This window comes from Antechinus flavipes, chromosome 1, assembly GCF_016432865.1.
Source record: "Antechinus flavipes isolate AdamAnt ecotype Samford, QLD, Australia chromosome 1, AdamAnt_v2, whole genome shotgun sequence".
NCBI lineage: Eukaryota > Metazoa > Chordata > Mammalia > Dasyuromorphia > Dasyuridae > Antechinus > Antechinus flavipes.
In genome coordinates, this window is record NC_067398.1 from 646715674 (window position 1) to 646734747 (window position 19074).

General features: G+C 41.0%; 3 protein-coding genes across 4 annotated transcripts in view; 2 read left to right on the forward strand and 1 right to left on the reverse strand.

Moving 5' to 3' along the window:
• Positions 1-5515, forward strand: part of LOC127544535 (gasdermin-D-like) — a 46154-nt gene extending 40639 nt beyond the window's left edge. Inside the window, exons 12-14 of the mRNA XM_051971214.1 lie at positions 545-689; positions 3004-3083; positions 3429-5515. Coding sequence (XP_051827174.1) covers positions 545-689; positions 3004-3083; positions 3429-3677 — 474 coding nt within the window. The 3' untranslated portion in view covers positions 3678-5515. The remainder of the gene's footprint in view (positions 1-544; positions 690-3003; positions 3084-3428) is intronic.
• Positions 1-19074, reverse strand: part of MROH6 (maestro heat like repeat family member 6) — a 76667-nt gene that overhangs the window by 12464 nt on the left and 45129 nt on the right. The window lies entirely within an intron of this gene.
• Positions 17736-19074, forward strand: part of LOC127544537 (gasdermin-D-like) — a 28345-nt gene continuing 27006 nt past the window's right edge. For both annotated transcript variants that reach the window (XM_051971216.1, XM_051971217.1), the window contains exon 1: positions 17736-18030. The gene's annotated coding sequence lies outside the window, so the exon portion shown is untranslated. The remainder of the gene's footprint in view (positions 18031-19074) is intronic.

Sequence of the window (19074 nt, forward strand, 5' to 3'; positions counted from 1 at the left end):
GGGACTTGACCAAGAGTCCTTTGTTCAATCATGCTGATTGTAGCCTGGCCCCACAATTTCATAATTTTTCAGGCCAAGACATGGAAGGTCTTTAGTTTCTCCATCTTTGGATGACTTCCTCTCTGGTATAAAAGGATGCAAAAAAAAAATCCTCAAGGATTATTCTCCCCTGGTTCATGCCACTGTCACCTTGTAGGCCCTTCCCCTTCTCTTCAGTCTCCCACTAACCAGCTCTACCTGTCACCATGCATATTCTCTTTATTTTCCCCAGGGATTCAAACAGGGAAAGGGGAAAGGGAGAGGGAGAATATTCCCACATGGGCTCCATATGAATCCATGAGTCTCTTTCTCCCACTTGTCACTTACTGAATGAGGCGGAAGAACCGAAGCCTTCCAGGGCTGGTTTAGGAGCACAGGATTCTCTCCTGTGTCCCCAGGTTGTCACCTAGGAGCAGGGCAAAGCTGGCGGCTAACCCAAAGGATCGGTTTGGTCAGAAGGATGTCACTGTCCCCATTCAGCTTTCTCCTCCTCTCTCCTCTCCAGGTAGAAGAGAGTTTGTTCAGTGGGGTTCCCCCCCAGAAGATGGAAGGCGTGATGGGAAACATTCTCAGTAACCTGCAGGACCAGAGTGGAAAACTTGTGGAGGAATTAGCAGGGGCATTCCTCTATCTCTTTGGAGCTGTGAATGGTGAGAAAGATTTTGGGACCAGAGAGTGGAGGGGGAAAGGAGACCCCAGGACACTAATACTCAGAAAGCAACACCTTTCAGCTTCTCTGTAAGAGGCCCTTGGGATTCTAGAGTGAAATTTTCTTGAAAACAAAAACAAAATTCCTTGAAACTTTTGTGCATTTTCTCTTCACATTATCCCTATAAGGTAGAAAGGAAAGAGGGAGAAACAAAGGCCCAGCAGGGAAATGACCAAAGCCATGTACCTCCACACTACACTGGCTTAGCCCATTGCTCTGATCTCCAGCCCATCATCTCTCCTTCATCTGCACTGACTCCCTATGAAAGGCCTTCATCAAGGAGAAGAAAGCTGCTCTCTCCCTATTAAGTCCTTCCTTCCTATATTCCCCAGGGAATTCCCCAGTAGTCCTCAGCCCTACCTCATTGATCCTACATGGTTCCTCATCAGGGATTTAATTAACACCTCTAAGAAGATAACTGTCAGATCCCTGCTTCTAGTCCCAGTCTCTCCTCTGTGCTCTATTCCCCCATCACCAGCTTCCTGTTGGAACTCTTGATCTGGAAATCCCATAGATACCTTAGACTCAGTAAGTCAATAGCTGAATTCTTCATTCATCCCAAAACTCACCCCCTCTTCCTAATTTCTCTATTTCTGACATTTTTCTTACTTTGAAATTAAATTTCCATTTGATTTCTGACTCTCTTGCTCTAGGCTGCTGCGTTTGCCTCTAGTTATCCACAGCTTAGAAACCATTTTGGTCCAATTGACAGGTACCTCCTCCCCTTATATCAGCCTAAGACCCAGTAAAGTAAGAGAGAATCTTATTTAACATGAAATTTGAGCTTTGGACCCTCCTCTGTAGTGAAGTAGTCCCTTCCTTCTCCTTCCCCCATATTAAGTCATTTTACGTGCTGGTAGGTTCTACCTCCTCAACTTGCATCCATCCCCTTCTCACAACATTTCACCTCCATTCCTTTCTCACCATTCAGTGACTCTTCCTTTAAGTTCTCATCACCTCTCACCTGAACCACCTGACTAGCAATCTAATTGCTATCCCTGCCTCAGATGCCTCACCTTTCCCTTCCAACCCACACACAGCTTTCAAAATGAGCTTTCCAAAGCATAGATCTGACCTTGGAATTTTCTACACAATAAATTCCTTTGGCTCCCTATAATTTTTAAGATGAAATATAAAGTCCTCTGACATTCATCGCTCTTCACAACCTGGCACCCACTTACTATTCAAGCTCTATGACACATTACTCCCATGTACACACTCTACAAGGCAGCCAAGTTCTATTTGCTACTGTTCTGCATACATGTCCTCTGTCTCTCATCTCTCTGTATGTTGGCTCTTCCCTATGCTTGCACGTCACACTTCTTGGCATCCTTAGTGTCTCCCAAAACTTATTTCAAGGATCACCTCCTCTATGAAGCCATTCATGATCCTCACAATTGATAGAGATAAGCTACTTGAGAGCAAGATAACATTCCCTTTTTGCCTTTCTACCTCCAGCACCTAGCACAGTCTCACCATTAGTAAGGCATTGAAGAAAGGCTTGACTTTCCCTTACCATCCTCCCTTCTGCAACTCCTTAACTTTATGGGAGTCCCTCGACTTGCAATATTATAGGACCTAGAAAGACTTGACTGATGGAATCCTTCCTTCAACTGACCATTCCAGGCTTTAGTCTTCATCACTGCCCTTTTCTCACACTCTGCATTCTTGCTCTTCCTTGTATACAGCATGGCTTCTCTGGCCCTTGTAAAGCCTAGAAAATACCTACCTTCTCAACTCCTCTTCTTAGAATCCCTAGCTTCCTTCAGAGCTATGTTCCAGTAACCCCTTCTACATGAGGCCTTCTCTGCTTCCCCATGGCTATTTCTCTCCCTGAAAAAGACTCGGTACTTACTGTCTTTGATTTCTCAATATGCACTTACCCATGTCAGTGCTCTCAAGTAGCTTATGTTGGGTGAGGGACATACTCACAGTATAAGCCAGGGGTCCTCAACTTTTTAAATAGGGGGCCAGTTCACTGTCCCTCAGACTGTTGGAGGGCCGGACTATAGTAAAAACAAAAACTTTGTTTTGTGGGCCTTTAAATAAAGAAACTTCATAGCCCTGGGTGAGGGGGATAAACATCCTCAGCTGCCTCTGGTCTGCGGGTTGTAGTTTAAGGATCCCGGAGCTTTTTGAGAGCAGAGACCATTCCCTTTTTGCCTTTCTATCTCTAGCACTTAGCCCAGTCTAACCATTAGTAAAACATTTAAGAAAGACTTGACTAATTGACTGACTGATTGATTTGTCTCCAGCTCTGAGTGAAATCCAGTATCAGAACCTGATCCAGTTGCTGAAGACAGAAGAAAAGATTCTGCCTCAGGAAGTAGACCTGGTAAGAAAAGCTGTTTAATTCCCAAAAGTAAGCTGGGCAGCCACAACTTCTCAAAGCCTTGGAATGGGCAGTCTAAGCTCTAGAGAATAATAAGAAATGGGGGAAATGGGAGCAATCTACATTGGGAGAGTCTCAATTATATGATTGACCTGCTCCTTTCTCTGCCCTGTTGTCCAGAACTCAATGGGATGAGTTCTGACCTCAGAGCATTTTTGGCCTCAAGGGGACAGCCTAGCAGTTCTCTAAGGACCCTGGTTTCTCAAGGGGCTTTCTCAGAACAACTAGAAAGTATCCTGTTCTCTTTCCCAAGAGGCTCTGGGTTCAGTCTGATCTTATTTCCTATAGGTGAGAGAAATTCTGAAGAAAAACTTCAGTGAGACCAAGGAGACGACTTTCTCCCTTCCTTCAGAGCTGCTGTCCTTTGCCAAGGACAAGAGGGAGGAATCCACCCTCATATTTGCCCTGTTGGAAGCGTGTGGATTGGAGATCTCAGGAGATAAATCCCAATTTACCTGGAACCCCAGTGCTCTGCACTCCCTTTGTGCAGTATATGGGAGTCTGGAGATGCTGCAAGTTCTCTCTAAAGGCTGCTGACCCAGTCCCCTCTTTCCCTACCCATTTGCTGTGTCAAGTTCCTGGAATCTGCCCCCATTTTTCTAGATCTGAGGCCCAGCAAACTGTCCCCTGAGTTTGGCAGAGCATAATCCTTTGTATTTACCCTCTGGATGCTTCCACCTTCTGGCAGAATCACACAATTATCATCTTGCTTTGACCAGGGTTCTCTGAGCTCTGACAAGCACCAGACAAGTCCCCATATTCTGGACAGAAATTCCTGCTATGAATCAGCTTTGTCTCATTATTGCTGTTACCCCTCTTTGTAGACCTACAGGTCACTGCATGCCCATAAATGTAAGTATCCATTCTGTCCATATAAAATGAGTCCTCCTCACCCCTACACCTGTTTAGCTTCCCTCCTTGCATATAAGCCATTTTGAAATTAAATTTCTATTTGATCCCTGACTCTCCTGGCTCCCATCTGCTGTGTTTGGCTCTAACCATCCAGAGATTATAGGTTAGTTCCATCCAGCTGGCAAGTACCTCCGTCCCCTAAGTCAGCTCCAGAACTAGTGGATTAGGAGACAGCCCTATTTCAAATGAAATTTGATCATGAAATTTGAATGTTGGGCCTTCCTCTGTGATAGAGTACCCATTCACACCCAAAAGGAATCCCCAGTGTGATGACTAGACAAATGGTCATCCAGCCTCCACTTCAAAACCAAATTGAAGGGAAGCATCCCAAGGCAACTCATTTCCCTTTGGGGAAGATTTGATTATTCCCAAGTGTTGTTTTTCCCCTCACTTCAAGCCTTACTTAAACTACCTATTTGCCATCTTTGTCCACTGCTCCCAGATTTGCCCTTTAAGGGCTAGAACAAGTGCAATCCCTTCTCTGCAGCTCTATAAATATATGTATGAAACTGTGAGATCACATGTCTTCCACCTGGTGCTCACAGGACATGGACCCAAGGCCCTTTTTCCCTTGTGGTTGCTCTCCTCTGGATGTTATCCAGTTCATCAGTGTTTTGAAACTATGGTGCTTGGACCGGATAAAATGTGACCAGGGCAGAGGTGGAACTATCCCCTCCCTCTTCCTAGAAGTCAGACCCCTCTTGATGCAGCTCAAGATGGCTTTGGCTTTTGAGTGGTCTCCTCACTCTACTCATTGAGCTGGCAGACCAAGAAAACCTGCTGCTCTATGACCTTGTCTTGATATCTCATGGACAAGGTAATATTTAAGTTCTTTTCTTCATTATGGTTTTGTACCTGTTTTCCAAAGTTATTAGTTCTCTTTTCATATATTTCTTTCCCTACCTCTTGCATTTTTCCCCATTATTTCCTCTATTGCTCTCATTTGATTTTTTAAAAATTATGCTTTAACTCTTTAAAAACAAAACAAAAAAATCTTTTAGGAATTCCTGTCAGAGTCGTATTCAAGTTGCACTTTTTTGAGGCTTTCTTGGAGATATTTTCAAGTCATTCTCTTCTGCCTTTGTGAAGTACTTTCCTAGCTACATAATAATCCTTTATATTAGCATTCTTTTTTTAGTTTGCTTATACCATTAGATTGTAAACTCCTCATGGGCAGGCAAAGTCTCTTTGTATCCCCATTGTATAGCACACTACCTGTCACATAGGAGGGGTTTAAAATTTTTTGGTTTATTTAATAAAAGCTAGATGACTTAACTTTCAACTCCCATCTCTTTCAATTCCAAAATTAGATTGTGTCATCTTTATATGAATAACAATGTATGCATATTGTCTATCTTCTTAGAATGCAAAGTTCAAGGGCAAAAATGGTTTCCTTTTTATCTTTGTATACCAATGCTTAGCAAGTATCCTGGAATATAATAAAAGCTGTTGACTGATTGTTAGCTTCCCTGGGCATCAGTTTCCTTATTTGTAAAATCAAAGAGTAGACAAGATGATTTCTTGGTTTCCTTCCACTGTAAGTCTACGATCCTTGTTTCAATGGACATTATTTTGATTTTCTGAGAAGCATAGAGAATTTAGAGGAAATATTTTGAAGACAAAATAACTGCTAGAATTCCTAGTTTGTTTTTCAAATACAAAGTGGTGGGTTTAGTCCAGAAAATTCTGCATTTCATAAAATGCTATGACATCACCAAAGACATGCATGGCTAGAAAAAGAAGTAGGCAAATCATACATGACAAGAACAAAAAAGGTTCAGGCTTACAGAGGCAGTCTATGAAAAGAGCCAAAGAAAAAGGAACTTTAACACCCAGAGTGGGTTCCTTAGGAAAATGAGCAAAAGACCATGAATGAGAAACCTAGTGGGTAAAAGATACATAATCTTCAGAGGATTATAAATCACTGGTTAGTCCATGTGTGTGTGCATGTGTTCCACAGACCTTGGATTTCATTAGTGTAAGTAGATGATGCTCAGGAACTTTTTCTCCCGATGCAGACAAACACCTCAGAGAATTCCCAGGAACACTAAGGGATGACAGGACTTGCCCTGAGTCACACAATAAATATATGGGAGATTCAGGCCTTGAATCCTTGAATCCAGTTTGTCCTGGCTCCAAGACCAATTCTGAATTCACTATCCCATGATGCATGCATGTAAAAAAGGGCCCCTATGTATCTGTACATATATGTATACGAACACAGGCACATAGACGTTCTTAGAATTGTGTATTTTATACATGCACACATTTATGCATGCTTTTATGTGGGTTCAGTGGTTATTGTTCTTTGTTTTCAAAGTGTCAAGCTCCAGTGTCCCCCATTGTGGCTCATCAGGCCAGTCCAAGCTCAGAATGCGCTACCACAGGTCAGACACAAATAGTCCAAGGGAACATTTGGGTGGATTCTCTAAATCTGCACAGCTCCTGGCTCCCTGGAACTACTTCAATTCTGCATTATTCATAGAGCGCAGCCCCTACTTTGATGCAGGCACTCCATGCTGGGTGCTCAGGGGCAGCGTCTCCCATGTCTCACAATTGATCTGAAAATTCTTCAGAGAAGACTTGAGAGTGTCCATGTGAGTTCTTGCCTTGTGTGAGCTCCCCATAAAATAGTCTTGGAGGGAAGGAGGGACAGCAGTTCAGTGAATAGAAGACCTGCCCTGAAGTCAGGAGGATCTAAATTCAAATCTGGCCTCAGACACTTAACACTTCCTGACTGTGTGACTCTGGGCAAGTCACTTAACTCCACCTGCCTCATAAAAAAAATTTTTTTAAATAAATAGTTTTTTTAGGCAAGTACATCTTTAGCATTTGAAAAACGTGGCCAGAGCCCTTGAGATGCCCTCTCTGCATAGAGTTCAAATGCTTGGGGATTTAGTTCAAGAAAGGACCTCAGGGTCCAGTATGTTATCGTGCCAGGTGATCTTCACAATCTTCTCAAGACAATTCAAATGGAAGTGACTCAGTTTCCTGCCATGGCTCTCCAGGTTTCACAGCCATACAACAAACAGTTCAGCACAACGGCTTTGCAGACCTGCAGTTTGGTAGTCAGTCTAATATCTCCCCTTTCCCACACTTTCCTTTGGAATTTCCCAAATAATGAGCTAGCTCTGACAAAGTTCATGTCACCCTCCTCATAATGTGTACATGCTGGGTAGAAGACTGCCAAGACATGTTTCACCTATATAGGATTGCTTGCTATGTAGGGAAGAGAAGTGGGGAGGGACAGAGAAAAGTGTGGAACACAAGGTTTTGCAAGGGTGAGTGTTAAAAACTATCTTTGCTTGTAATTTGAAAAATAAAAAGCTATTATTGTGGGAAATAAAAAGAAGAAGACTGCTAAGAGAAGGGTACTTATCCAGAGTATTCCAAACTTCTCCATTTACTGTAACCACTGGCTGCACATATGAATGGCGTGGTGCTGGCTGGGAGAGCTCCAGTGCTTTCTTGGTATTAATTTTTAGGCCAAAATCAGCACAAACATCAGAGAACTGATCTATTCCTTGTTCCATCTCTGCTTCAGAGGCTGCGCAACCAAAAAAGCATTTCTGTGTACTGTGTGTACGTGTGTGTATACAACACATATCAAACAGGCCCACTAGATGAATACTGAACTGGGCCCAGAATTGAAAGGGGCGTTGGTAGATTATTTCATCTCAGGAGAAATTCGACAGTGTTTTTAATGACATTAAACCATTTCCTAACAGAAATGCTCATCTTCCCACTATATCCATCTAGTAAAGTTCTATGGCTACTAGTCCTGCAACACTACAAATTCTGGACGATTACTGATCACCGACACAGAGAGAGCATAAGTAGCTTCAGCAGGACCAGCAATGACAACTTGTGGCTAAGAAGTGGGACAAAAGTTACCAGAATACAAAATAAATCCACATAAATCCTTAGTATTTTTATACATCACCAGCAAAATCCAACAGCAAGACATACAAAGAGAAATTCTATTTAAAATAACTGTCAATAGTATAAAATATTTGGGAATCTATCTACCAAGAGAAAGCCAGCAATTTATATGAGTAAAATTACAAAACACTTTCCACACAAATAAAGTCTGATCTAAACAACTGGAAAAAGAAGAACTAGAGATCATCATTTATCATGAAATAGAAAATTTTGATATATCAAGTTAAAAAGCTTTTGTACAAACAAAACTGATGCAGACAAGATTAGAAGGGAAACAATAAACTGGGAAAACATTTTACAGTTAAAGGTTCTGATAAAGGTCTCATTTCTAAATGATATAGAGAACTGACTCTATAAGAAATCAAGTCATTCTCCAATTGATAAATGGTCTAAGGATATGAACAGACCATTTTCGGATGATGAAATTTAAACTATTTTTACTCATATGAAAACGAGTTCCAAATCATTATTGATCAGAGAAATACAAATTAAAACAACCCTGAGATACTACTACACACCTGTCAGATTGGCTAAGATGACAGAAAAAGATAATGATGAATATTGGAGGGGATGTGGGAAAACTGGGACACTGGTGTGTTGTTGGTGGAGTTGTGAACGGATCCAACCATTCTGGAGAGCAATCTGGAATTATGCTCAACAAGTTATCAAACTGTGCATACCCTTTGACCCAGCAGTGTTTCTACTGGGCTTATATCCCAAAGACAGATTAAAGAAGGGAAAGGGACCCACATGTGCAAAAATGTTTGTGGCAGCCCTCTTTGTAGTGGCAAGAAACTGGAAGCTGAATGGATGCCCATCAACTGGAGAATGGTTGGGTAAATTGTGGTATATGGATGTTATAGAATATTATTGTTCTGTAAGAAATGATCAGCAGGATGATTTCAGAGGGGCCTGGAGAGACTTAGATGAACTGATGCCCAGTGAAATAAGAAGAACCAAGAAATCATTATATACTCCAATCACAATAATATATGATGATCAATTCTGATGGAAGTGACTATCTTCAACAATGAGAGGATCCAAATCTGTTCCAATTGATCAGTAATGAACAGAACCAGCTCCACCCAGTGAAAGAACACTGTGGAGCACAACATAGCATTTGCACTCTTTCTGTTGTTGTTTGCTTGCATTTTTGTTTTTCTTCCCAGGTTATTTTTGCCTTCTTTCTAAATCCAATTTTTTTTTGTGCAACAAAATAACTATAAATATGTATACATATATTATATTTAACATATACTTCATCTCCCTGAAATCATGATGCTCTTCCTGAACAAAGGACAAACAACAGCACAAGTCTCTAGAATAACTCAACAGCCAACCCTTTCAAAGTTGGCAAGCTACATTTTCTGCTCCTTAGACTGGATTGCCGAAGCAATGAAAAGACTTAAATGAAAGTTTCTAAAAATTGAGCATGACGAAAAAGAAGTATGAAGTGGGTAGCAATTCCATGTCCTTAGATTCTCCCGGATACATGTCTTCTGTGTCCAGATGTTGTTGGAACTGAACTTTTGGCAAGAGATTGCTCATTTCATTCAAAAACTTTTAAGCCTTGGAATAGGAAAGTTATTGCCCATCAACAAGCCAATAAATTTAATGTAACATTACTTATTTTAAGCTTATTCCCCAAGTCCATTCCCTGTTAAATACAGAAAAGGGGAGGGCTGAAGACCAACTTTTGAGGAAGATCATGATGGAGGGATTAAGAAGAGGATGAATAGACTAGATGCTATAAACAAGGTATTACAAGAAACCTTTCAGAGTCAAGGCAGAGAAATGAAAATACATTTCCACTGGTAGGTAGAGAATCCAAGGAGAAAATCTTGACAGCTCCTGATTCTAACTCCACTGCTGGACAGCCTAGAGCCAGGAAGGGTGTGATGCAACAGTATGTTTCCCTGTGGCAAGACTCCCGTGGAGGGAACCTACAATAACTCTCTTCTACTTCCAATTGTTTTAGTTTTAGTTCAGAAGGATGGTTATCCTTTATCTAAACAGTTAATAGCTTCTTGGGGATTCCTAATATCATGTGTTCTCTTTCCACAAGAAATGCAAGAAAAATCCTTTGTTCTGAAGGAAATCACAATGGATAGTATTCAAATGTATTTTAAATACATTTATGTGTTTCTTTGCAGATCCCAGGAAGTGAAGAACAAAGTGAGAACCCTTTTTTCCCCACCAACGATTCTTCATTTTTTATAATTATATGTAAAGATAGTTTTCAATATTCATTTTTTAGGGTTTTGGAGTTCCAAATTTTTTTCTCCCTTCCTCCTTTGCTTCCCTCTTTCCTCAAGACAGGAAGCAATATTATACAGATTTGATGCGTGTGTATGTGTGTGTGTGTGTGTGTGTACGCACATATACACACAATCATTTTCAAATTTTAGTTACAACAAAAAGGGAAAACCACAAGGAAGGAAAAAAGGTGAAAATAATATGTCTCAGTCTGCATTCAGTCTCCCTAGTTTCTCTGGATGCAGATGGAATTTTCTATCCAAAGTCTAGTGGAATTATCTTGGATCACCACATTGCTGAGAAGAATTAAGATCATAGATGATCAAAACATTATCTTGCTGTTACTGTGTACTCCCAGTTCGGCTCACTTCATTCAGCATCAGTTCATATAAGTCTTTCCAGGCTTTTCTGAAAACAGTCTAAGGCAGCTACGTGCTGCAGAGGGTAGTGCACTGGCCCTGAAGTCAGGAATACCTTAGTTCAAATCTAGACTGAGATACATAATACCTACTAGCTGTGTGACCCTGGGCAAGTCACTTAACCCCAATTGCCTCACCAAAAAAATTAGTCTGTTCATCGTTTCTTATATAGAACAATGATATTCCAATACATTCATGTACATCATTATTCAGTCGTCTCCCAATTGATGGGCATCTGCCCAATTTCCAGTTCCTTGCCGACACAAAAAAAGCTGCCTCAAACATTTCTGCACATGTGGGTCCTTTTACCTCCTTTTTTTTATTTCTTTGGGATTCAGACACAGTAGTGGTATTTCTGAGTCCAAGGGTATGCACACTTTGATATCCCTTTGGGTATAGTTCCAAATTGTTCTCCAGAATGGTTGGATCCGCTCACAACTCCACCAACAATATGTTAGTGTCCCAGTTTGCCCACATCCCCTCCACCATTTATCATTATCTTTTCCTGTCATCCTAACCAATATGATAGGTGTGAGATAGTATTTCAGAGTTGTTTCAATTTGCATTTCTCTAATGAATCGTGACTTAGAACATTTTTATATCACTATAGATGGGTTTAATTTCTTCATCTGAAAATGTCTGTTTATATCCTTTGACTATTTAGCCATTGAGAAATGACTTGTATTCTTATAAATTTGACACAGTTCTCTATTTATTGTAGAAATGAGACCTATACCAGAAACAATGGCTGTAAAAATTGTTTCCCAGCTTTCTGCTGCCCTTTTAATCTTGGCTGCATTTGATTTTGTTTATGCAAAACCTTTTTAATTTGATATAAGCAAAATTATGCATTTTGCATGTTATAATGTCCTCTATTTCTTGTTTCATAAATTCATTTCTTAGACTATGGAACTGAGTGTGGACCACAACATGCCATTTTCACTCTTTCTGTTATTGTTTGCTTGCATTTTTGTTTTCCTTCTCAGGTTTTTATTTTCTTTCTAGATCCATTTTTTCTTATATAGCAAAATAACTATATAAATATGTATACATATATTGAATTTAACATGTTTTAACATAATTAACATGTATTGGACTACCTGCTATCTAGGGGAGGGGGTGGAGAGGAGGGGAAAATTTGGAACAGGAGGTTTTGCAAGGGTGAATGTTGAAAAAATTAGCCATGCACATGTTTTGTAAATAAAAAGCTATAATAAAAAAAAAAACAAACATAAATTCCTCTCTTCTCCAGAGATCTGACAGGTAAACTACCCCATGTTCTCCTAATTTGCTTATAGTATTGCCCTTTATATATTAGATCATGTTACCGTTTTGATCTTATCTTAGTATAAGGAGTATCCTGATATAGTATAAGGAGAATCCTAATGGGAAAAGGGATAGGAAAACCAAAGCTAAAGTCCTAGCTCTCCCTGCATTGGAAGGCAGAACCTACTTTTTAAGGCCATCTGAAAGAAAAGTTCCTCAGTCCCTTAGAGTATCCTAATCCCCTCCTTCTGGAGATAGTCTGAGGAAAGAAGGGAGATTAGAGGAAGTATCAAGGGAAGGAAAAAGATTCTAGGGTAAAAAGGAGGCTATTCCTCTGGTTACTGTCAGAGAATGGCAAAAGAAACAAGGAAGGAGTCTTTCTTGACCTCCTAAAAATTGGGAGCCCAAGGAGCAGAAAAGGTCTTTGGACCTGGGGTTTCTGAATGAAAGAGTGTATATCTGGGGAAGGGGAGTGACCTAGAACTGTGACTATAACAGGGAGGGATGATGGCCTCCATATCTTTGCACCAGTGGTTCCCCACAATTGGAACAGATTCTCTTCTTACTTCTCCCTTTTTACTTTTAGGATAAAATAAATTCCACAGTCTGACATTTTAGAATTTCCATAATTGAACTACTTATCTTTCCAGACTGATATTAGTCAACTGGCATTTATTAAGTGTCTCTTATGTTCCAGTTCCTGTGCTAAGGGCTAGAGAAGAAAAGAAAGGTTAAAAAAAAAGTCTCTTCTCTGAAGGAAATCACAATGGGACAGTGTGGAAATGAATGTGAACGTGAACAATATAGTCAGTATAAATAGAAGATAACCTCAGATGGAAAGGGTGGGGATGAGGAAGGGGAGTCAAGGAAGAGTGGAATAGGGAAAGGCTTCTTGAAGATGGTGGGATTTGAGCTGAGTCTAGAAGAAGACCAAGGAAGCCAGGAGACAGAAGTAAGGAGGGAGAACATTTCAGAATGGGGGCAAGCACAGTGAAAAGGGACAAAAATTGAAAGATGGAGTGTTGTGTTTGAGGAATGGCAAACTTGCCCAGGCCCTTAACTCACATTATGTCACATTAATCCACTTCATACTCCCTAAATCCCAGCCAAACTGAATCACTAGCTAGCTCTTCTTAGAATTCACTTTTCTATCTCTTAACTCTCTTTATTCTTACAAGTCTCTCTCCATCACCCCCCCCCACTCCAACTGGATTTGAACTCAGATCTTCCTAATTTCAGACCTGGAGTTCTATTAAATTAGTTACCCCAGTGCCTTGTTTACAGTAGGCTTAATCTCAAGCCCTATTTAATCTTCCAAGGTGGTTGTGAGCCTGAAGAGAGAAAATGTTGGTAAAAGTATTTTGAAATTTAAAAATTCATACAGATAAGAAGCTATTCTGGCCTGCTATTTTTTACTCCATGAAAACCTTCATTATGAACTCCCTGTACAGTCTCTTTATTTCCATCACCTCGTGTTCAGCCCAAAATTTATCAAGAGTACATGGAAGAATCCATTTGTTTAGCCAACCTTGTCATTTCAGTTTTCACTCCCACTACATCTTTGACCAGAGCTGAGAAGGCAGCTAACATTCCTTAGGAATTCACAGACTTTTTGAAGGAGTGTGGATGATGTACAGTTTGGGGTAGGAGAAGGAACAGGAGAAGGTAGAAGGAGACAGAGAGGGATGTGATAAAGGAAATACCTCCGCTTGTGGCCTTGCAGATCTGCTACTAGATCTGGGGGAGAGACTATGGGAGTGGGAAGAAGGAGAGCTTCATCATTCATTTCTTATGTGATCTCTTAGGTGAATTTCTTCTATGCATCCTAGGTTCTTCTTCTATAAAGTAAGACAGTTGATAGGATGATAGATTTTGGACTCAAAGGAACTTTTGTTGGTGCTGTTCCATTGTTTCAGTCATGGCTGACTCTTCATGACCTCATTTTGGGGTTTTCTTGGAAAAGAGACTGCAGTGATTTGCCATTTTCTTCTCCAGTTCTTTTGACAGCTGAGGAAACTGAGGCAAACAATGATAAATGGCTTGGCTAGAGTCACATAGCTGGTAAGTGTCTGGGGCCAGATTTGAACTCAGGAAGAAGAGTCTTAGAGATCGCTTAAATTTCCAGAACACATCTGGAGTACTGCGGTCAGTTCTGGGAACCACATTTCAAAGACATTACCACTTATTGGCTCTGTGACAGAGTATGTGTCTTTTTCCCTCCAAGGAACAGCCTAGATTAGAGGCAGGGTAAATAGAGTGCTGACCTTGGGAGACCTGAGTTTCAATCCTGCCTCAAATAGTAAGTCTGTATGAACCAAGGCAAGACACCTGTTTGCCTCAATGTTCTCCTCTTGAAAATGGGGATAATAATAGCATTTATCTCAAGGCTTGTTGCTAGAACCAAATGAGATAATATTTGTAAAAGTGCTTTGCAAGCCTTTAAGTGCTGGATAATAATTTGATTATTGTAGCAAAGTTTGAAGAAGCCATCACCATGACAATGACTTTGTGGGCCACAGCAATCTTTAATATCCATTCACTGAATTGTTAATAAATAAACATGCCAGTATTGACAAGTGGGAAAATGTCCAGGAAAAGAAGGAGGCTGGAGATCAGGCCAGGACCAGTTAAAGGAACTGTAGGGAAGGGACCAGTTGAATGCCTTAAAATATTTGAAGGGATTTCATGTGGAAGAGAGATGAAACCTATTCTGTCTATTCCCAGAAGACAGGATCCGGTTACTGGGTGGAAGTTGCAGAATCAGATCTAGCTTTGATGGTTTAAAAAAAAAAAAAAAGACAAGATTTCCTAACCATCAGAACAATCCAAAAAAGTGTCACAGGCTTCTTCTAGAGGGTGGTAGCTGGGTGGTTCAATGGTTAGGACACTGGACCTGGCTCCAGGAGGTCTTGAGTTCAAATCTAGCCTCAGATACCTACTAGGTGTATGATCCTAAACAAGTCATTTAACCTCTGTCTGCCTCGATTTCCTTCCCTGTCAAAAGGGGATAATAATAGCACCTAACTCCCACAGTTTTGTTATGAGTATTAAATGAGATGATAGATATATAAAATACTTAGCACAGGATTATTTCAGAAAAACCTGGAAAGACCTACAAGAATAGCTGGATGCAAAAGGGAATTTCCAAAGATGTTAACATGTTGATCCATTTTGTACAACAAATGTTTGGATAGGAAATGTAATAGAAATAATGAGTCAGAAAAGGAACAAAATTGCATGTCAGCCAGAAGGGACACTTCCCAAACAAGGGATCATTCAGAACTTTGCTTGAAGAGCCCACGACCTCCCAGAGCAGCCTCTCCTACTGCAGCCCAATATCACGCGAGCTTTTTTGATTTGTTCCCATATTACACTGTTGGCATATATTGAGCTTTCAATCCACTGAAACCCCAAGATCTTCTTCAATGGAACTGCTTTCTAGTCTCAGTTTCCCCATTAAGTACTTGTCAAATTGATTTTCAGAATTTAAGGCCAAATCTTTACATTTGTAACTCTTAAGTGTTATCCTTCTAGAGTCCATCAGTCAATAAGTATTTCCTAAGTGCTTACTGTGTAGTATTCTCTAATGCAGACAAGTTGATTCTCATCTATCAAGACCTTTGTGGAACCCATCAATCTGTGTTGGCTCTTTGGCACAAATCAAAGCTCAAAATCTGGCACTTTCCACTAGAGATGCTTTCTCCAAGTACTCTTTGGCTCCATCACTGACTGAGTCCCTTCTTAATCCCCATAATTGTCTTCTTGCTAGCATCTCCTGGGGCAGCTAAGCCGTGCAAGCACCGGGCTTGGAGTCGGAAGACCCATTTCTGGCCGCAGACGCTAGCTGTGTGATTGCGGGCAAGTTGTCTAACCCTCCTCTGCAAAACGAGTTAGAGAAGCAAACGGGGAAATACTCCAGTACTTGTTGCCAAGAAAACCCCAGATGTGGCCTTGAAGAGTCAGAAACGACTGAAACAACTGGGGGACAACAAATTAGAAAAGATCATTCTAGCTGCTCCATTAAAAACCTAGGAGAGATTCTGTCAAATGAATTGTGCTTGGCGCAGTAGTAGGCACTAGCACTTGCTGGCTAATTGACTGACTGACTGCTTTCCCCTACATGCTTCTCTGATCTGCCAGCCCTGGTAACCTGGCTCAGGTGAGTGTGGGACAACCTGTGCTTCATGTAGCCATGCTGGCTCTTTGCACTTGTTGGTTCCTTTTCTAGATATTCATGAACCATCCCTTGAATAATTTGTTCTAGGAATCTTCCAGATAGCAGGTAATGGAGGCAGACTTACAAAGTCTTCTAACTCCTCCCAACCCAAGTGTGACCTCCTGGTGAGATCCATATGATGGAATGACTTTTGTTTTACTAAAATTGAAAGTTGTGACATTGTCATATATATAAAATGCCATACATATAAAATTTTTAAAAATAAAACATAAAATGTCATATATATAAAATTCAGAAAATCTAAAATTGGCAGAGTCTGGCAAGGAACCATCATCTAAGAGAGGAGAGAGTAAAAAGGAGCTCCTAGAGAACATGAGGAATAGATGGAGTATATGCCTGGGCTGGAAAAGATATGAAAAGTTCACTGGACTCAGAAAAGGCTAATTCTACAGATGACCTGAGAACTAATGCCCATTTGACCTTCCCTTTAGCCTGAAGTCTGAATACCAATACTTGTCACCCATACTGCTATGTGTAACAAAGGCGTTTGGACTGACTCTTATTGCAAGAAAAACTTTGAAAAGGAAAAACTCACATTATCTCAGAGTTAGAGGGGATGTGAGAACAATTAACCCGGGAGATTATCCAAGCTAAAGAAACAAGCAAGTCATGATGTAAAGGGACTCCTAGCTGCAATAGATGTGAGGTTCCTGCCAACTCTAAGATTCTCTGATTGTGATACATTCTTTGACAAACTCTCCCTCTTCTTCCCACAACTTTCTAAGACACAAGACCCTGTTCTGCTTCTATGCCTTCTCTCTGCTTCCAGTATCCTCTTTTCAGTTTTGTGTGGCACATTCATTTTCATTTTTTTCTGAGGTAATTGGGGTTAAATGACTTGCCCAAGGTCACACAGCTAGGAAGACAGATTTGAACTCAGGTCCTCCTGACTTCAAGGCTGGTGTTCTATCCCTTTGCCACCTACTTACCCCTGAACTCATATTTAAAATCCAACTCCAATATTGTTTTCTCAGTTTGTTTATCTAGATATCAATCTTCCCCTGGTTGCAGGCCTCACCTTGTCCTTTATTTCATCCTTCTTGTGGAACTCTGAGCATTATAGCCCACAACCTGGATTTCTACCTTCTCCACCACACCACAAGGAGAAGGCAGGCTTTCCATATCTTCCCCAGAATCTGGCGTAGGATTCCACATCAAACAGTGGTTTCCTAGGCACCAAATTAGTGCTTGTTACCCTCTTTAGGGAAGAACATAAGGCTTTCTTTGGAGGACAGGAGGCAGTTTAGGCTGGCTAGGCTCCAGAGGAAGCAGAATGAAATAACAGCAGGAGGAAATTCAACTTTGAATCAGTTGCTGACAAGACTGGAAAGCCTCAGTTTAACCACATGTGCTTCTGTTCATACCATCTGCAGGGAGTGCCTCACCTCTATTTCTCAGAGCACAGGGTACCTAGCACAAGCCTTTATGTGCAGCAGGTGTTCAAGAAATAAGCAATGAGTGACAGATTCTCTCTCCTTGCCATTTCCCTATTTGGCCAAATGTAGGAGTCATTGGGGAAGAGTGAGGGAGGAGAAACAAGAAGAAAGGGAGGAGACACAGTGTTGGGAGTGGTTGGTTTGACTGCCCTCCACTTGACTGCCCTGGACTTTCCCAAAAACTCGAAGTCAGGCTGGGAGGGATGGACCAAAGCCAGAAAACAGCAGCTCTCACATTTACAGTCTGATTTCCTCCTTTCCTGGAAATGGGGTAAGAATAAAAGGAGTGATGAGGGCAAAAGCCGAACGCTTTCAGTTTTGATTGAGCAGCTCTCTGAAACAAAGTTCATTCCAGAAGTTGGGGGAAACGCCTGCTCCACCTCATCCTCACACGGCCATACACACAGACAAAGATTGCCGAGGTAAGCTGGGACAGAAGCAAAGGGGAAGGGGCATGGGGTTTGCATGGAAAGTTTGCACTTTAGGGAAAAAACCCGGGGAAGAATCAGCTTGGTATTGTAACCAGCACAATCCTCCTGGAGCAATAAAAAGTGAGCCAGAAAATATGTATAGAAGAATTACACATTTTTAACATAAATTGGATGACTTTCTGTCTTGGGGGGGGGGGGGGAGGAAGAGGGGGAGAGGCGGAAGAGAGGGAAAAATTTAGAACACAAGATTTTGTAAAGGTGAATGTTGAAAATTAACTATGTATGTATTTTGAAAATAATTTTAATACTTGAATTAAATAATTATTTTTTTTAAATGAGCAGAGTCAGGGGCTGACCTCTTGTTTCCCCATTCCTTCTGGTTCCTCTTCTTAGATGTGCTGAGAGAGGAGGGAAAGCCGGATAGGTGTGCAGGTGGGATTCCCTAGCACAGTCTATTCTGAGAGAAGTCAGGCAGGCTTAGGAGGCTCCCCAAATCTGACCTTGACCTTAGGATTTTAAGGAACAGTTTCCTAACATTACATCATGTTCTGTTCCTTCTCCAGCCGCGTTACTTTTTACTAGCAGTATGGCTGGATTCCCTTTCCCCAAAACAGGAAGAAGGTGGTGGTAAAGTTAACCATGGCCTCTTCCTCAAAACTTGTCTCTTGGGGACAGCCAGAATTGCTCTGCTTGCACCTCCCAGGCAGTAACAAACAAGGAGGCCCTGCTGCCTGAGCCCAGTCTGCTAGCCTAGAGATTGCAATATTTAGGAATTAGGCCCCTAAAACAGAGTCCAAAATGAAACCTCCCTTTACTAAAATGTATTGCTATAAGACTCAGGTTAGAAAAAAAAATGAAAAATAAAAAGTTAAAAGTTTTAAAAAAATTAAAAAAAAAAAAGACAGGTTAAGGTAAAGGCATTTTGATTTGTACTAGTTCTAAAGTCCCCTAGGTGTGTCACTCATTTAGTCTCCTAAGTGGGCAATGATCCAGAAATTTCAGTCTCTCTTCTGAACCTTTATAGTACAGGAATCT